An 18,243-nucleotide genomic window follows, 5' to 3' on the forward strand; every position below is an offset into this window, starting at 1 on the left:
CAAATACTTACCTTGAAACAGCAGTAAGCTGGTCTGTTTCAACATTAAATTTGCTTACTGAAACTTGCTGGCATCACAGTTGGGGAAGTCCATTGATCTGGTATATACAGAAAAAATGTTTATGAAGAAGACCCCCAGAAAAGCTGTAACACTTGTTTAAAATTTCACGAGTGTCTCTCTGGGGAGAAGGGGACTTTCTCGTGTCAGGAGCTGACCTGCAAAAGCATTTTTTGTGGAGTCAGCAAGGCTACTCTGGTCCCTAAGGCTATGCCATAAACCCTAGCTAGACAGCAAGGTTAAGGGCAAGGATGGATGTCGCTGGGGATAATTGGATTGTTAACAAAACAACAATCAACATTTTTAAAAAATCTTTTTGAAAGGAAACGAGAGATGTTCAGTGTGAACAGTACAGATTTGCTGGTGGGGTCACGGGGCGGGAGCAGGCTGGGTTTCTGCTGTGCTTCTGCCATCCAGTGGCCAACTGCAACGCCGCTTTTGCTCTGTGTTTCTAGCTCAGTGCTGACAGCCCGCAGTTCTTAAGTGACCTCAGGAAGGACATCGAAAAAAAGACGGGATTTGATGCAATAATGAGGGTTCGGACAAGTACAGGTAACAGTACCGGCTGGGAATGAAAATATTAATGCGTATGACAATCCATAATTTCAAATAACAGTGCTGCACAGATCACTTGTAAGATTAGGCAAACTTTTACCTTCATTTATGTGCCTCTTGAAAGGTAACTGCATAAACTGATAAAATGCATGAAAATGTCATTCCTTTATGTATCTCCATAATAATTAATATTCAAATACGGGTAAGGCTTCTAATTGTTACACATACATCTTGGATTGCAAGTGAGTTGTATAAAAACGTGTTGCTGCTGGACACTTACATGTTCACATTTACATGTTCCTTCATTTTCATACTTCAAATGACATTGCTGTGTCTACTTTTCACAGACACATAGTGGCCAGGCCAAGAGTCCTGGGTAGGCTTGGAGTCACAGTGCAGACCCGTGACCCAGCAGCTTCTTCTTCTCACCCAACTGTCAAAAACTGCCATCGGCAAGGGCAGTTGGAGGGACCCCCTGAGGCTGCAAATCCCTGAGGGAACACAGTTCCCATTTCAGTTGGCAAAATTGTCTGACCATAAAAAGAAAGTTACAAAATAATGTGAATTTTATTTGCCATTTCTTAACAAAGTTGTTTTGTTTTAATCTGGATGTAGGCTTCAGGGCTACAGACTTCTTTGGTGCCATTTACATGAACAACACCACAGATGTGGAGATGGCAGCAGTTGACTGTGACAAGGCAGTGACAGTGGAGTTCAAACATGATGACAAATTGAATGAAGACAGTGGAGCCCTAATTCAGGTAAGAAAACACTTACATACATGTAACATCACGAAATTGTGAGCAAGAATTTCTGCAGCCTTAACAGAAAAAATTAGTGTAGGACTGATGGGAGCAAGGCACAGCTTGCACAGAGTCTAATGACATAATACTAGTAATAAAGATTTTAATTAACTAGCCAAAGGTTGCATCTCACCTCAGAAGCACAAACAATGCCTCTCACCACAGTCAGTGTGTTCACGCATGTTCTATTCAGGGATACCAAAATGCTTTCTAAATGCACACTGAGTCCTCGTCAGCTGTGATTCTTGTCTGTTTCACTAAGGAAGTTTATTTGGAGTACAGGATTTGTTACCGCTTCTAGGGAAACCGCTATTGCTGTGGCATTCCTTGTGACACCTCTGTTCAAGAGCAGCTCTCTGTTGCGAACATCACTTCTGACCCTAGGACTTCCCAGGACCCACCAGCGATGGGATCTGTGCAGTGACAGTTCTCCCTTGCAAATGGTCACCTGGCTGCCCTGCTCCCTTGGTCCGAGGCACAGGAGTGCTCAGAGCCCCACAGCACTCGCTTCTTCCTGCCTTAGTCCACAGTGCAACGGTTCCCAGAAACGCCACTTGGGCAATAACTGATATTTCTCTGCGTAAATGGCCAGCAGACTTGTGAAACATCTTTTGTCAGGGAGCATCCCACCTGTTGCCAGATAATGGGAGGTGGTTTTTTACTCCTCTAGATGTGTAGTCATGACCTTTTTTTTGTTTAATGACAGAAAATGTTATAGCTTTGCAAGGTTTTAAACTTTAAGCCACACAATTATCTGAACTTTTTCTGTTCTGCTTGCCTTTTAGTTTGCCAGCTAGTTGGCTCTTAGTTTTAGTATTAAATACATTTCATATGTCAGCAGTTAAGCCCTGTATGAATACAGCACCGTGAAACAGCCAGTTTGGTATGGTTGAAATGCTGCTGCCTAGAGCCATGGTGCTGCTACATACGCCATGCAGATGTTGCATTTACAGCTCTTTCATATGACAGCTACTTGTGGAAGTACCTAATGCAAGGCAGACCACAGTACCCTGGGTCTGCGTTTGCCCTGCAGGCTTTGGGTCATACATTACATTGAAGTAGCGTTGGAGTCGTAAGGGAATTCTTAAATGACACCCTATATTTTTAACATGGAAGCCCACGGTAGATGCAGGATACATGGGTTAGCAGAATCTCTCATGTCGCTTCATAAGCAACTTACCCATGTAAAAAGAACCACTCAGCTTTTCAAGATGGGGAAGTTTTTCTTGCAGTGTTTTTACCAAGAGCTGATGTGATGGGCAGAGTACTTCTCAGCAAGCTTCTTTAGCTCTCCTATTATGTCTTTTCAGATAGTTATTTGAACTGTTCAGACATTACACAATTAATAACTAACCAATTTACATTCAGTGGTCTCTTTTTTTCAGATGATGCCATCAGGGTGTAACAAGTGAGAGTAATAACCCTTTCCATCAGTCATAATATTTTTTATAATTTTAAGATTAGTGACTTTTATAATGTGTAATATACTTCCGTTAAAAATACAGGTCTGTTGGTCCTACAGAGGACAGCAGCATTTCAAGGCAAAGCCATCTTCAGAAGTAATTACGTGCCTTTTACGCACAAAGTAGGTGGCTCTTGCACGACAGCTTTTTATTTTAAAATAAATGTTAATTTGTTCCTCTGTTGCAGTGTGCTGTCCTTTACACATCAGTAAGCGGACAGAGAAGACTTCGCATACACAATATAGGTTTAAATTGTAGCTCCCAGTTAGCTGATGTCTACAAGACTTGTGAGACAGATGCGCTTATCAACTTCTTTGCTAAGTCAGGTAAAGCTATAACAGACTGATTTAGTTTCCTTTTTTACTTTGGGGGGGTGGAAGGAAGGGAACTGAAGTGATTACCTAGGGGGGAATTTGCCTGCTCCAAGCCCAAGCAACTTTTAAGTATTATACGATTGAAAAGACAATGTATTAGATATTGTTGCCATACTGCCATGCAAGTAGTGCTTGTGAGGTTAGCCAGGAATATGTAATGCACAAACGGTATAGGCACAGTATAGAATGGACATCCTAGCGCATAGTGTTGGAGGTTTGGGGGGTGGGCGTTGGCAAAGGTGAATCACCATCCTCCAAGATGCTGTCTGTAAAACAAGGCTAAAATTAAAGAGCCATAGCCATCAGGTTAGTAAAACCAGAAGCTAGCAGAATATAGATAGTTCAAGAGTATGTGTCCATCTTTAGCACGCTCTTTTATTCTTCTGTGCTTGTAGCTTTTAAAGCCATCCTAAGCCAGCCACTGAAGACGGTCAGAGAGATCCTGGTGAGCCAGACAGCTCACATGCTGGCATGCTACAGGAAGAACTGTGCCAGCCCGTCAGCAGTAAGCCAGGTAAAACACATCTGAACTCAGCCCTCCCCCTGCCACAGCTGAGCGATCACCCCTGCAATATCAGCAGTGCCAGAAAGGGAAATTTCAGGACAGACTTCCCCTTTTCTTTCAAATATAATGAATGACAGGTGGGATTCAATGGTGGCAATTACAACACACGGAGGATGAACAAATGGCAGCGCCACTGAGGCCACTGATGATCGTATTCACACAGAGGAGCTGAGGCAGCCTCTTCCTTCCTGCTGGAATTACAGGCTGACTCACAAAGCTTTCCTGTTTTCTTCTTACATTGTTAAAGATTTCAGTATTCTAATTTTTGACAAATAAGACGCTGGTGTTAAAAAATGAAAATAACATTATCTTAGCAAACAATCTGAATTTGTAGGTAGGTGTCTCAGGTGTGCTGGAATGACAAATACCTGAGGTCTAGATGGGGCCAAACTCCGGGGGCGGGAGCCGGGGCGGGTGGCAAAGTGGCTAGAAATCCATGGTGCTTAAGGTAACAGTCTGTTAACTCCTTTATTTACTAAGGGTAGGTAGAAGCTCTGGAACCTGATTACTTATATTGCACGCTAATGGAAGATTCTGTCAAGGCATTGCTATTATTTTCAGCCTGTTCTTCTATATATTCAGAACATTTGGGGAGGTCTGACTGAACCAACAGTTAAGTGTTTTCAGATCCTTTCAGCAACTCTCTAACAAGTCTTTTTCTGTTTCAAACAATTACCCAAAGATGGCTGAACTAAATCCAAATCCTCTAAGTATTTGAATTTTACCTTCTAAAGGCGATGGGGATTCCTGAGTTGCAGGAAAATCTAATTTGGGACACTGTAATAGAGGGCAGGAATGGTTGGCTTTGACACTTCTGAACAACAGCTGGCAGGTTTGTAGATTAATGCTGAAGTTAATAGGAAGGGCAAGGGACTGACAATGTTGGAAGCATCTGATTTAGATTATTTTTTTAATCTCTTCTGAACTGTATTTGGTAATTCTTCTTTTTGAATGTAACGTATAGATTAGAATTATTGGCACATCCTAATTGTATGACTTAAAATTCAGTGCTCTAGGAAAAGCAACAGTTGTTTCCTTTTACATTATCCCTCTCTACGTACTGACAGTTCAGCTTGGAGAAGACTAAGGCTTTTGCATACCATGCAATGCTTCCAGTAATCAAAAACTGGAATTTATTCACATCCAGACCTGTCCTGTCTGATTTGAAATGGCACATACAAAGTAGTTCTCTAGGCTTTTTTCCTCTTTAATCAAAGAAAACAAGCAGCGGTTTATTTAAATGTTTGAAAGTCCAGGTCTCGTTCCCAAGCACATGGGCTCTATTAACTAACACACCTCCTCTGCCTCTCAGCTCATCCTTCCGGATGCAATGAAGGTGCTGCCAGTGTACATGAACTGTCTGCTGAAGAGCTGTGTGCTAGTTGGCAGGCCAGAAATTGCAACCGACGAGAGAGCTTACCATCGGCAGCTGGTCATGGCTATGGGGGTGGCCGACACACAGTTGTTCTTCTATCCGCAGCTCCTGCCCATTGTGAGTATGTTGTCTGCACAGCTGCTCATTTTCAGGGGAACCATTTGCACTGTGCTGTGGTTTTATAATTGCGCAGATGCAGAAAAGATTCTGTCTCCTGGGCAAGTGTTACACTACCATGCTGGATTATGTTTTTACTGTGGTGTAATTAATAGTTGAACTACATTGAGGAGGGAGGATGGAACCTCTAGCGTAATGGAAAAGTAACGCTGTCAGTCATCAGCATGCTCACAGAATCTCACTGTACTTTTAGCAAGGTTTTTGTCCAGGTTAATGAAAGATGCCAGCTTCAGTAAAGATCAATACAGTGTGCAAGTGTCTCCCCACTGACGTCAGGTGTCCCTTTGCACACAGTGTGGTAACTGGAAAAGAAGAGGCGGTTTGATTTCCAATTCCTCTAATCGGGAAAGGAACCACTAAGATGTACTAAACCTTTCAATAGTTACTTTTCAGTATCTACTAAGAGCTTTAGTCATCTTGAAGTTACCAAGTCCACAACGCCTGTGCATTTCTGCCCCACAGCACAGCCTGGACCTGAAAAGTGACACTGTCCCAGCTGCTGTCCGCTGCTCTGAGGAACGTCTGTCAGAAGGAGGGGCCTTCCTTCTGGCCAACGGTCTGAGTCTGTTCCTGTGGCTGGGAGTCAGCGCGCCCCCCGAGCTCATCCAAGGGCTATTCAACGTGCCATCCTTTGCACACATCAGCGCGGAGGCTGTGAGTAGACAGAGACTAGTCCCTTTTTCAGAACTGATGATTTAGCAAGGCCAGGCTGCTAATCTGAGAAACGACTAAGGTAGATTTTCATCATTGAACTAAAGGCAGAAACAGATGACCAGCAGAAGGTGCTAAGACATCAGAAGTGTCTTAATATACATAAAAGTTTAGTAAAGTGTTCAGAGTGTAAAAGCTTACAGGAGAGAAGCTTTCACAACATTTTTAAACCTTCTTAAATTTTCACTGTTGCAGATACTGAAAGTCCTAATGAATGTGTATTGCTGAAATTGGAATAAAGCACTTTGCAATAGTTGACATTTCTCATGATAATGAATTTTCATATAGTTATTATTGTATATTGAAAAATGGTTTAGACAAATGAGAGACATTTTTGTGAAGGAGATGGCATCTCCCAGTTTAGAATGAAATCCACAGTAACTTGCGTATCAGCAGCTAGCCTTGACTAAATTCCTAAGAAAGAGATGTGACTGGAATACAACCACCTGCCATGCTTTCCTCCCAACAGACATCGCTGCCTGACCTGGACAATCCATTTTCTAAGAAACTGAAGTCAATACTGGAGCATATCCAGAGCCAGAAACCCTACACTATGAAGGTAAATTCTCTCTGCCTCAACTCATTCTCCAGAAGAGCACTACCGGCTTTGACAGAACTCATCAGTAACCATAAAAGTTTTTCCACACCAGGAATTTTCCTCTACCTCAGCAGTGAGTTCCAGCATGCACTGTAGGCACAAGCATCTCAAATGTGCCCATTCTTAATCAAAAGAAACTGTTCAGAGGTAGTAGAGTCTCGAGGTTACCATTTTAAACCTGGAAACCTCAATTCACACTAGTGTCTCTCTCCTGTATTCATAAATACTGGAACAGAGAGATTGGTTAGTTTGGGTTCCCAGCCTGCCCCCAGCAGCATACGGTAATAGACAGAGGAAGAGGGTACTGCCATGTGGTATAACTATATCCTAAAAATACACATCTCTTATCTTTTCAGCTGGTTATAGTGAAACAGCGGGAGCAGCCAGAGATGCTTTTCCGACAGTTCCTAGTAGAAGACAAGAGTATTTATGGAGGGCCTTCTTACGTGGATTTCTTATGCTGTGTTCACAAGGAGATCTGCCAGCTGCTCAGTTAAGGAAACTCAATTATAATTCATCTTTCCTTATTTTCTAAGAGGGACAGTCACTGGTGCCTGAAGGCTGGCCCACAGCTCCACTGCAGCCAGAGGAATATTCTGCTGTGCTTTAGTGAACCTTTGCTGTGCTCTTTTTGTACAGTTTCACCTCACACATCCTCTCTCTGAGTATTTAGCTTACTTATTGAGCTGTAGGATAGGAAGTTCTGCACTCAGGTATTAATCTTCTGGGAGTCCTGACTCTTTCTCTTAGTGGATTGCCAGATTTCAAACTGTCAACACTTCAAAGCATATGATATGCATTTATCAATTTAGAAAACTCTTTAATTACTCCTTTTGCTAGTCGTTAAGTTGTACAAGAGCCAGGAAACATGCTAAAAACTTATACAGAAGTGGAAAAAAATTAAAAAACACTGCTTTTTCTAAGTGAAGGCATACAGTTGAGTCAGATTTGTAGTAATCATGTGGTTCAATGTTGAGTACTTCTTCACAGAAAGCTAATCTCTAAAAAGTAATCCTTTTTCCTGGAAGGGACAAGTATTACTTTCTACAGAAACGGAGCTCTGGGTCACCTTCCACACGCGGCATTATCCAGGACACAGAGACACCTTCATTTATAACTGGACTTGAGGAAACTTAACAGCAACGGACCACAGGAAGAACAGTAATCAACCAATCAGTTTGGCCAATAATGCTGCACTGTTACGGTACACGTCTCGAGTGTTAAGGGCAGCAATTAATTTAGCATACTATTTAATTGCATTTTAGAAATCAAACATTGTATTTAGTACATTTGCTAACTGGAATATTCCCAATACAACTTTGATAACATCTGTCCCTCAGAATTTCAGTGGCAGGTCAACGGTAAGGACAGTTGACATATTAACCAAAGGTGGTTTGTGGTGCTATAAAAAGCAAGCCTCTTGTTTAATACCAGTTCTATTACAGTGACCTCCTCTCGCATGACTGATTTATTCAACAGTCACCACTTTGAGAAATAAGCCTCTGCTAATCTCAATATTTAAGGTAGAATTTAGAAGCCAAAGTCTTTGGAAGAGCTGTTTACCTCAGATACTTCATCAGTTTGTATCTTTAGGACCAGTGCCTCTGCACGTGAGGTTTGAACTTTTCCAAACCTGAAAAGCTCATTACAAAAATCTGTGTTTCAGAGAAAGCAAAACACCCTCAAAAGTAAGGGTAAGAGTTGGGACTCATTAAAAAAAAAGTGCCTTTAGACATGATAGTGTTGCTACTTAGTCGTTGTAATATCCAAGATGATAAGCAGTCAGGATGCATATTTTTTAGTTTGACAGCTTATCGAAACAGTTTTATCTGTGTGCATTGACTGAAAGCTCTTGAAATAAGTGGCTATATCACAAAAGGATCCTCGGACTGAATTCAGCTACCAAGACAAGCACTTTTTAGCTGAACACTACCCTGTAAAAAGTATTTGTTGCCATTCCAAAGCAGTGTACTTTGTAAAGTGACACCAGCAACTCTATGTATAAAGAAATAAGCAATTATTAAATATAATCATCATGTATGTTTATTCTTGAAACTGTTATCTTCATTTTTTTTAATGCTCTTTCTCTACCAAAAGCTCTTGAGCACCTCTTAAAACTGTAGCATCTGAACTATACCCCATGTCAGGACAGAGGCTGCTTTAGGACAGCTAGCAACAAATACTGGCCTCAGGGTTCCTGCCCTCCAGCCCTGCTGAACCAAGTCCGTGTCAACTGCAGCGCATGGGAGTGTCCCCTCAGAGGCAGGAAACTGGGGAACTGCTCACCTAGACAGCCGCAGCCACGCTTGCCCAGAACCCATTTCCTTACCTTATTCCATGGAGTTTGCCAATGGCCCGAAGCTTGTGTCTGCGCCAGAGCTGCAGGCATCTTCTCCTTGGCCAGCGCAGGCCACGCAAGCACCACTGACCAGCTGCTTTTGGGCAACCCCCTTCACACCCAGACGGCTGGAGCGAAGCCTAGATGCCACTGCGCACTGGCAAAGCCAAGGGAACACCGGGATTTCAGGCACAGCGGTGCTACATAGAACCAAGCTGCAGTAAGACAAAGCTATTTACATGTGCACAGCTAATTCGTCAGTGCTCCAGCCTTTCACATGCAGTTAATTTTACCTACATGAGGACATCACCATGGCTAAGCCAGCACAGAGATACAGACATGTCGATGCAGCAGTCATGGAAGTTACCACACATACTGCAGGTGCAAGTCTTGTCTCCAGCATAAATGGCAGGACTGTAATATTCAACTCTGATTTATAGTATAGGTCTTTTTTCTTTTTTTTCCTTTGCAATTGCTGCAATAGTTGTAATTACTTCAAGTTTCACCGCAGAACTTACCTGCTTGCTTTAACACCCACAAGAACGACCATAACCTGACAAGGATTAGTGAGCTTTCCTCCACGTTGGTAAGTTGACCTTCATCCCATTACACTGGGCAACTGCCATGAGAACAATACAGTTGCCGCTGACTTTACTGATTCTGGAAGGAGAAATTGTTTTTTCTACTGTACACACAAACTGTGGGTTGGTCTGTCACTTTTAGTTACTCAATGTATCCTTAAAACAAGGATCATTCAAGAAATAAATTTGGCTTGAAGTCTTCATTAGTTCTTTTCTAAAGTGCATTCTGGATATTCCTTTTCCCTCCAAGTTTTTAAAACAAATATTTGAGTATCTAAAATTCATCACTTAATGCCATTTAATTCCCATTGTCAAATCACAACTCGTCTTTTAATTTTCAGACCAGTTCCCACTCCATGGAGCAAGATAACTCCAGTATCTTGTCAGTGCCATTATCAAATCCTTCACTTAATTCATACAGGGTCTAAGATATTCAAAGCGCTAGAAGCCTCTCCCAGAACAGTGAGACAAGAGCTAGACAGCCGTCCCGTCAAGACTGGTGGCTTCATGCATTTCATAAAATTGGAGAAGAAACTTATTTTTTTTATCTCCAAGTCAGTCTTCATTGTGGTAAATAAAAGTATTCATCAGTTCACTGATCATGAGCTTTAGCTTCCTATTAAAGCATTGCAACTGAGAAATTAACTGACAAACTGGTAATGAAATTAAAAGCTTTTCATCTCTAGACACCACTTTAGCTATGGTCCAAATAACAATGTTTAAAAAATGTCCTCATGTTTTTACTGTATAACTAATACAAAAATACTACGGGATTTTCCAAGTATCACCTCCACAGCTGCGAGTACCCAGGCACTACTGTCTTACCTTGACAGGCAACCTACCACTGGTGAACCACCACCTTCAGATTATGGCCGGCCGGTATCCCATCACAGGGGCTGTGTGGAAAGCTCTATCTCCTTGTCTGTTAACCTCAGTTAAAAAAGTACAGTCAGTTGCTTGTTAACAACGTGTACATTACATTTCCCTGGAGAAGTTGGCCCAGCCAGGTAGATCCAATCTAGCACCCTCTGGTGCAGTATCCTTTTTTCCTTACACTACACTTTAGCTGTTTCAGCTTGGAGGGCAAAAAAATGAAGAATCTAACTCTGCACAATCAAGCGGGATTTATTTAGTGGAATTCTTTTTACAAGACCACGTGCAATTAATTTCCCAAGTCACTGACATCTTGAGCAGCACCCCAACTTTTGCAAACGGATACAGATGCACATCTCAACCAGTTATTTTTGAGTCTCCTCTTCAGTGTAAGCCTGATCTATGTTAGAGCAGCCTGTGCACTGAACTGAGCTATGGACATGTAATTAAAGGCTGGAAATGGGAATCAACATCATCTACTAACAGGGGAGAAAAAAAAAAAAGAGAGAGATTCAAGAGATACCCAGCAGCACAAAAGCAACCTTCCTAAGGTTAAGCACCTCCAGCATTTACTTCTCAAGTAAAAACTTGATTACGGCAAAAGCATGAGGAAGTTTTCTTCCTGTGACACTTCTGCCAGCTGCTGTTCCATGCGGTCTCGGGCAGGCCACTGCATCAGCACTACCCCTAAAACACCCCGCCCCCAAATCCAGCTGCTCTTCAGGTGTGCATGTGTAACAAGAAACAAACGGTCAACCACAGACGAGCTGTTTGCACTTCAGCAGGCCCATACCAAGCACACTGCTGAGGCCGTGGAGCTAACCACCCCTACAAAAGTCTGTGCTAAGATTTCATGATCTTTTACAACAGCAGGGAGGAAACCGTGGTAAAACTTAGCAATTCCAAAAAGTCAAGGAGAACAAACCCACAAAATATTAAGAAAAGTATTTCAACATTAGCTTTGATAAACAAGTTTAATAATCCACCACTTTACAGGACAGTTATTTAAAAGCTAGGCTTCAACAGAGAAACACTGTGATACTTAAAAGCCAGTTTTCAAAAAGCCACACCTAAGCCTGAGATGTCAACAGCCAGGTTCGTTCAGTCTACCACGTATGGACCGAGAAGTTCAGAGTTGTGGTTCTGCTAAACACAAACACTGCACATACCGAAGCGAGCTGCTTGCTTTCCACGCTGTACTCTGGAGCTGGCCACCAGCGGCCCACAGGCAAAGCAGAGCCCCCCGTTTGATCACCACACCCTCGCTGCCCAGGTGACCCTTTCAGGAAGCACTCACATCACCTCACGGTTCCCATACGACCTCCAACAAGGTCTACTACTTGCCAATAAAACCGGGTTTCCCTACCAAAGAACAAGGCTATTATGAACAGATTCTGGGTGAAAAGCTCTCCTCAAGGAGCAATCCAGACCTACACAGAAGTTCCGGACCGTACACAGCTTCTTCCTTTCCGTGAAACACAACACATGACTGCACAGCATTACCACTCTCCCCCCTCCAGACATGAGAACAAACACCACAAATGAAAAATAAATGTGTTCCCTATTCCCAGGAATAATTTGGGAAATTTAAACCAAATAAGAAAAAATAGAATTCTATTTATTGTTTGCTCCTTGGTTTCAGAGGAGTTAAAACAGGTGTCAATAAAGACACAGACTTTTTCTTCCATGAATAAGAGAGTAAGTCTGCTACGGCCATGCAATTGGGCACTGCGCTTCCTGCCCTTTCCATCATATTAATCCGAGCCAGTTCGGACCTGACCCTCTAAAGGAAGAGGAATCCATGTTCGGAAGGAAATGAGTTTCAAAAAGCCCACATCTTTCAAGTTTCTGAAGGGAAGAGCAAGGATCTTCAGTCCTATCGGTGCTTGGAAGAAACGGCGTGCCCAATTTGCCAACCAGTAGCTGTCCGGAGGCCGAGCTCAGCACCATCAGGGGCAGGTGAGGCAAGTGCAGCCGCTCACTGAGGGCAGGCCATCTGCCACCGCTCGCACCGAACACACCATTAACAGTCCTCTAGCCTGAGTCCCCAGAATAAATCACTTTAGCAAAAACAAGACTAAGAAAAAGTATCAGAGGTGAGGCATAGGCCTGGGGGAAGGAGCGATTACCGACCAGGCATCAGCGGGTGGGGAAGCCTCCTCTATGGGTACCTCCACGCCCCCCTCTGAAGCCACCCCTCTCACCCCGAAAGTTAGTTCTGTTCCGCTCTCTGCCCCTTTCTCCTCGGCCTGCTGAAGTGCCTCCTCTTCCTCCTCCCCGTGGAGCACCACCTCCACGGTCAGACTTGGACTTGGGTGGCGGGGACTTGGGCCGAAGTCTCTCGATCTCTTCCGTGCAGCCGGTCAGGTGCGAATTCGGAGCTGTGAAGTATGAAGAGTACGTTTCTGCATTGAAATTGCTGTTTGTGAGGGTGGGGCCTACGGTCAGCCAACCTGGGGAACAAAAGCAGAGTCAACAAAAGCAAGAACAAACTCCACGCTCCAAGGCCATTACTGTCTGTTTCCTAGTAAATGAGCACTCTAGTGATAAGAGACACTTGTCCACGTGTCCCCTGTACTGAATGGAATGAAAAGGTCACCTCTGGAAACACCAGAGTTGTTGAAAAGTTGAGATTTTAGTTTGGCATTTCTTTGGAGAAGGGCTTTTTTTTTTCATTATTATTTTTTTTTCTTTACACATGGCTATGGGAACATTCACACTGTGGTTTTGTAAGTCCCCTTCTCCCTCCTTCCTACTTGCTCTTACACCACCACAATGTTTTCAAGCCCCTCTGAGACCAGACTAAACCTGATCAGTAAATTCATCCAGTTTAAAAAGACCATCCTCCTCCTCCTTCTCCCCTTTTTAAAAGCCATTTAAACTTGGGTTAGATAATTTTGTCTCCAGAAACCAGCTGTGACAATGCACGTAGGAGCACAGCATGCTGGAAGCACAGACCTGGAAACACAATAAAATAACAATTCCATTGAAGCCCACATGATACGAAAATAGAGCCTAAAGAGTTAAATTAACCTGTCTATGCGCAAACATTCGGGGGCACCTCAGCTACACCAAGTGAATCAAGGCAGGCAGACATTTAAAACAAGCACATTCCTTTTCATATTATGAGCTAAAGTAGTGTTCGGACATAAAGTGGGACTCGGACCACTTAACAATATCGGTGGGAATTCAATTTTCAGTTGTATCATATATTAATGAAGAAAAATGTAGCTCAGTGACTCAAAAACATGCTTATAAGGAAAAGAAGAATTAAAAAAAAAAATCAAACCAATATCATTGCTCTCTTTACCTTGGGAATTTATGTAACATTTACCTTGCTTCCTGCACATTAAAAAAAAAAGAAAAAAAGGGGTGGGGTGGTTTAGGACTTCATACTTCACAGAGCACTGTGAGGATCTGTGATGAGTACAGGATTTGAAGTATGTAATGCAATTCCAGGGTGACCACCACATTTAAAAAATACAAAAGCTGAATCAGACTAAGCTGACCCTGCGGGACATTAACGCATGAGCATTCACCCGCAGCGGCACTGAAGTAATACCCGAACGTCTCTTTCTACAGAACGGCCCCCTCCACACACAGACACCAGTAGCCCACAGAACTCTGACTGACATCAGCATTGACATTCAAGCCAAAGGCCAGTCAAAGAATAAGAACGGCCAGTTATCACTGCTCCATAGTTGTATGAGCAAGAGAGAAACAGCACCTTGAGATTTATTTAGGTAACCTGTTACTTGCAGCTTGCACACTGTTATACATCCAACTCCAACTGCAGTAAAAAGAGTAAGCACGTTTTTTTTATAACATTCAGTACTGGCATTCATGTGCAGCAGCCCAGGCCATGGATGGGCTTGCGTCTGTTTCTCTGTCATCCAAACTATTCACCTGTACGTAGGGGAAAGCAGCGTTACACAAACTTGCTGAAGGAACCTAAAGCAATCGCAGCCATAGCACCTGCCCCCACATCCCTGCCACCTGTTTCTGGAAAGGGCCTCTGTTACCAGCAATCACTCAGAGACTGACAGTATCCATCAGCCCCCGGAGTACGACTGCACTACCCATAACATGAGGTATAGAGTCTGTCAATTCCAGCATTCCTTGGTAGTTGAAAGAAAGAGGACTGCCGAGCTGTATTTCACACTAGGCTTTCGTGCAGGAACATCACTGACAGCAGACACAAAAGTCTAAAAAAGGTGTTCAAAACAGATTCTATTCTTCTAGTCTCCATTTTCCTGCAGTGAAAGTCCTTCATCACTTATGCATGATAAATTGCAAGGCCTGACCATCAAAACAAATAAAATGCAGCTACCTTCCATCTGATTCATGTATTTCTACCCATTTTTTTTATCTTGCCAGCTGCAGCATCCACTGTAAGACACTGCACCTTCAGATACTGGCAACAGGACCAGCACTAAGCTCGCGGGGATTTAAAATCAGTTTAGAGACAGAAATCATGCTCCTGAAAAGCATAACCACGTGGCACATGGGGAAAAAAAGTAATTTCAGCTGAACTTTGTTATACCTGCTGATGAATTAAACACATGAACAGGTGAAAACACTGGTTAACCAAAAATTATTTTCTGAAAAAAATGACAGAATTGATAGTTGTCATAGACTTTCCAAACAACAGTTCTATGACTGACAGATCCTCACGTAAAACAAAAAAAGCACCTCCCTGAGATCTGCTGTCTGACCTATGACACACACAGAAACTTCTTTAAGACACCGATACAGATTTTGCAAGACAGAGAATTCTGCTACACTGTCTTGCACGTGAGACATTTCAATTTTTAGAGCTAGTGTAGAGTTTACTTCACTATTAAGTGCAAAAATAAAAGTTTACTAGAAAGGAATAATTCAGAAGATTAACCTAAAAAGACATAAATTCTACATTTCAGTATTCCAGCAGAAAACAGAATAATTTCAGCATTTATCTTCAATTAGAACATGGACAACACAAAAGCGTAAAGGTCTTATTGTTTGAGCAAGTATTTACTTCTAAAAATGACTATTTATAAACCAAAACTTAACAGTAAGCAATATTAAACTAGATTTGTGACTTGGTCTTGCTCCCAAACATAATAATAATAATAATATTAGGAATTATAACCTAACTGTGATATCACTTAGTAGAGTTCTATACGATGCTCCTGCAACACAGGCTCAGGATTCACCGTAAGACTGAGATTCTGGCTGAGAAAATACGCGTGTGAGATCTTTAGCTCTAGCAAAACTTTCTGCTATTTGATCACGAGAGACAGAACATTACCCAAAGCAGAAGTCACTTTGCTACTGTCACAGCGCTGGGAGAACTGTCAAGTGATGCCACAATCCCTCTATTGCTGAACATTAGGCTGGTTAGTTATCTGAACAGGAGGGTGGGAAACCTGGGAAATTTCTCCGTCCAGTAGATTTTCTTACTCCTGACTAGAATTCCACAATGGAGCAGTCACCAAGAAAGCTCACCTGGCTTTCTGTGGTATCAGAATCCAGTGGTGGGGGACATGGGGTTATAGGCAGAAATGCAGTTACTCAGCTGGTGCAAGTCCTGGCAGAAGAATCATGCATTAGGATTAACCACTACTGGCAGCTTCTGTCAGAACCCATCAAGTGGTCTCAGATGATGGAAAAGGGTTAATGAAGTAAATTAAAATTTAAGTGTTTGATAGAAAGAAACTTAACAGGTACCTGGTCGAATCGTACTGTCCCTTCCAAAAAGGTGAAGGCGGCGGCGGCCAAGGCAGAAATGCTCAATGATGTGAAAAATCTCTACAGGTTTTTCTATGTTGCCAATTTCAGGCTCTTCTGTGATGATGAGGTCAATATCAACATTAGCGTGGATGAAGTCACCATCTGTACTGCGACGCACCGTTCCTTTAATGCCCATGAGGCAGTGCTCCTGCACACACACAACACAGAAGAGTACCTGTCACATGCCACACATACTGCTACAGCACAGGTGTCCATGGTTTGAGCACAATGGAGAGAAAAGGAAATTCCAGGCAGAGTAGATACTAATCTTATACAGAGAAAAGTCTAAAGCATGAACTAGAAGAAAGGAACAAGCTGGAGCTACCAAAAGTGCCTTTTGAAAACAAAGCAGAAAGTAGCTTCAACTGTCTGGCTTGATACAACTACACTACAGAGTGGTAAAACTCAAATAGAAGCTGAGATATTTGGACTTCCTCAGTTACAGCAAAGTTAGAACTCCAAGTTGGAAAGGCTGAGAAATCACCACAAGGAACAAGTACAAGGTACGGCATGAGTGATGGACTAGCTCCTCATTATGATTAATGCTTGCAGCAGCATTCTGATCCTAACTTTATTCATACAAATACTTTTCAAAGTTCTCAGTCATAGAACAGCCATTCAGTGAAAATAAAATGTACTCTTTCAAGTTGTACCTCTGTTACAGAAGTAACCTTCACCCTCAAGATTCCTTTCTAGAAGATATCACTGCATTCAAAAAAGTAAAATCACTATCAAACTGTCAACGCACTCTCAGTCAACTCCATCAGCATTCATTCAAAATGTTCTTTTAACTGTAAGCACGCATTGCCTTCCTTTCCTCTGAAACACCGTAGATAAATTTAAGTGACTAGGATTTAGAATCTATGAATGAGGAATCACCGTAATTGGTACAGGATGAAAAGAAGGTTCTACATACTCATTTCAGAGTTCTGTTTCTGGGAGTATAAAGCTCAGATGAGCTATTTCCCCCAGTATCATAAAACACTGACTCATTCAGCACCACCAGACAGGTCTAAAAGAAACTGCAGACAAGAGTATGTAGTATCATTTCCAGATTTTTGGCAAGGGTTTTAAGAGCGAGCAAATAAATACAAAAGGCAGAACAGGCGACCTATCAAATCTGTGCAGCTGGTCAGCTGCACCCAAGCAACAGGCTTTTCATACCTTAAGTTTAACTGAAGGATACTGCTAAGCAAATTGCCCATCAAGCAAAGCCTCCTAAATCTACTATTCAGAGGAATAATCCAAAACATTTTGTTTCCGTAACACATGGAATGCCATTCGTTACTACCTTAGACACTACAACAGGTGGCACAGCATAAAGCGTCCCTCTAAAGAGATGCCTAAACTAAACATAGTAAGATAGCATTTGCTGGTGTAATCACTGGTAAATACATCTTGCACAACAGACTATTTATTTAGTCAGAACAAGCTAGCTCAATTTTCAATGTTTATTATAGTGACCTCAGCCCAACCCTTGCTCAATAAACAGAGAAATTATCTAATAATAGACATTATTCTCCTCCGTTAGACAAAGTTCCCCCCAAATCCTCCTGTGTTACTTTTAACCTCTCCCTCATAAGTAAGCTGCACATATTTGCAATACTATATGCAATCAACATGTGGTATTTATACTTATAAATGCTTATAACTCACGGAACACTTTCAAACAAACTTCAGATCAATGCAAATGCAAGTCAAAGAAAGATTCCAGAAACCTTAAAGGGAAGTTTATACTCCTAAAAATAGCAAATCTGAGACGGGGTTGAGGATGTTTAATACTAAGGAACAATTAATCAATGCGGAAAGAGAACTGAGGTTAGTGACACTTCAAATTATTAAACTGTCAGCCAATGGTCTGTTTGCAGTAAAACTGCCACGGTTTCACCCACATATATATCCCAAAACAATTCTTCATTAACCCTGTCTACATTTTTCTAAGTTTTTGATTAATATACATTTAAGTCTCTTCTATCAGAATACTTTTTTTTTTCCTCTGCA

The 18,243-nt window shown here is 42.1% G+C and overlaps 2 protein-coding genes across 7 annotated transcripts in view; one reads left to right on the forward strand and one right to left on the reverse strand.

Moving 5' to 3' along the window:
* Positions 1-8,733, forward strand: part of SEC24D (SEC24 homolog D, COPII coat complex component) — a 64,110-nt gene extending 55,377 nt beyond the window's left edge. For all 4 annotated transcript variants that reach the window (XM_040584310.1, XM_040584328.1, XM_040584320.1 and 1 more), the window contains 8 exons: positions 513-609; positions 1,228-1,373; positions 3,066-3,204; positions 3,648-3,766; positions 5,130-5,309; positions 5,832-6,023; positions 6,550-6,639; positions 7,035-8,733. In XM_040584310.1, coding sequence (XP_040440244.1) covers positions 513-609; positions 1,228-1,373; positions 3,066-3,204; positions 3,648-3,766; positions 5,130-5,309; positions 5,832-6,023; positions 6,550-6,639; positions 7,035-7,175 — 1,104 coding nt within the window. In that variant the 3' untranslated portion in view covers positions 7,176-8,733. The remainder of the gene's footprint in view (positions 1-512; positions 610-1,227; positions 1,374-3,065; positions 3,205-3,647; positions 3,767-5,129; positions 5,310-5,831; positions 6,024-6,549; positions 6,640-7,034) is intronic.
* The window catches only part of METTL14 (methyltransferase like 14), a 65,558-nt gene that overhangs the window by 3,383 nt on the left and 43,932 nt on the right, over positions 1-18,243 (reverse strand). For 2 of the 3 annotated variants that reach the window (XM_040584373.1, XM_040584356.1), the window contains 2 exons: positions 16,180-16,390; positions 11,426-12,923 (listed from right to left, as the gene is read on the reverse strand). In XM_040584373.1, the coding sequence (XP_040440307.1) occupies positions 12,610-12,923; positions 16,180-16,390 (525 nt within the window). In that variant the 3' untranslated portion in view covers positions 11,426-12,609. Of the gene's footprint in view, positions 1-11; positions 98-11,425; positions 12,924-16,179; positions 16,391-18,243 lie in introns of those variants that run through there. The other variant, XM_040584362.1, reaches the window with a different exon arrangement.

Source organism: Falco naumanni, chromosome 1 (genome assembly GCF_017639655.2).
Source record: "Falco naumanni isolate bFalNau1 chromosome 1, bFalNau1.pat, whole genome shotgun sequence".
Lineage (NCBI taxonomy): Eukaryota > Metazoa > Chordata > Aves > Falconiformes > Falconidae > Falco > Falco naumanni.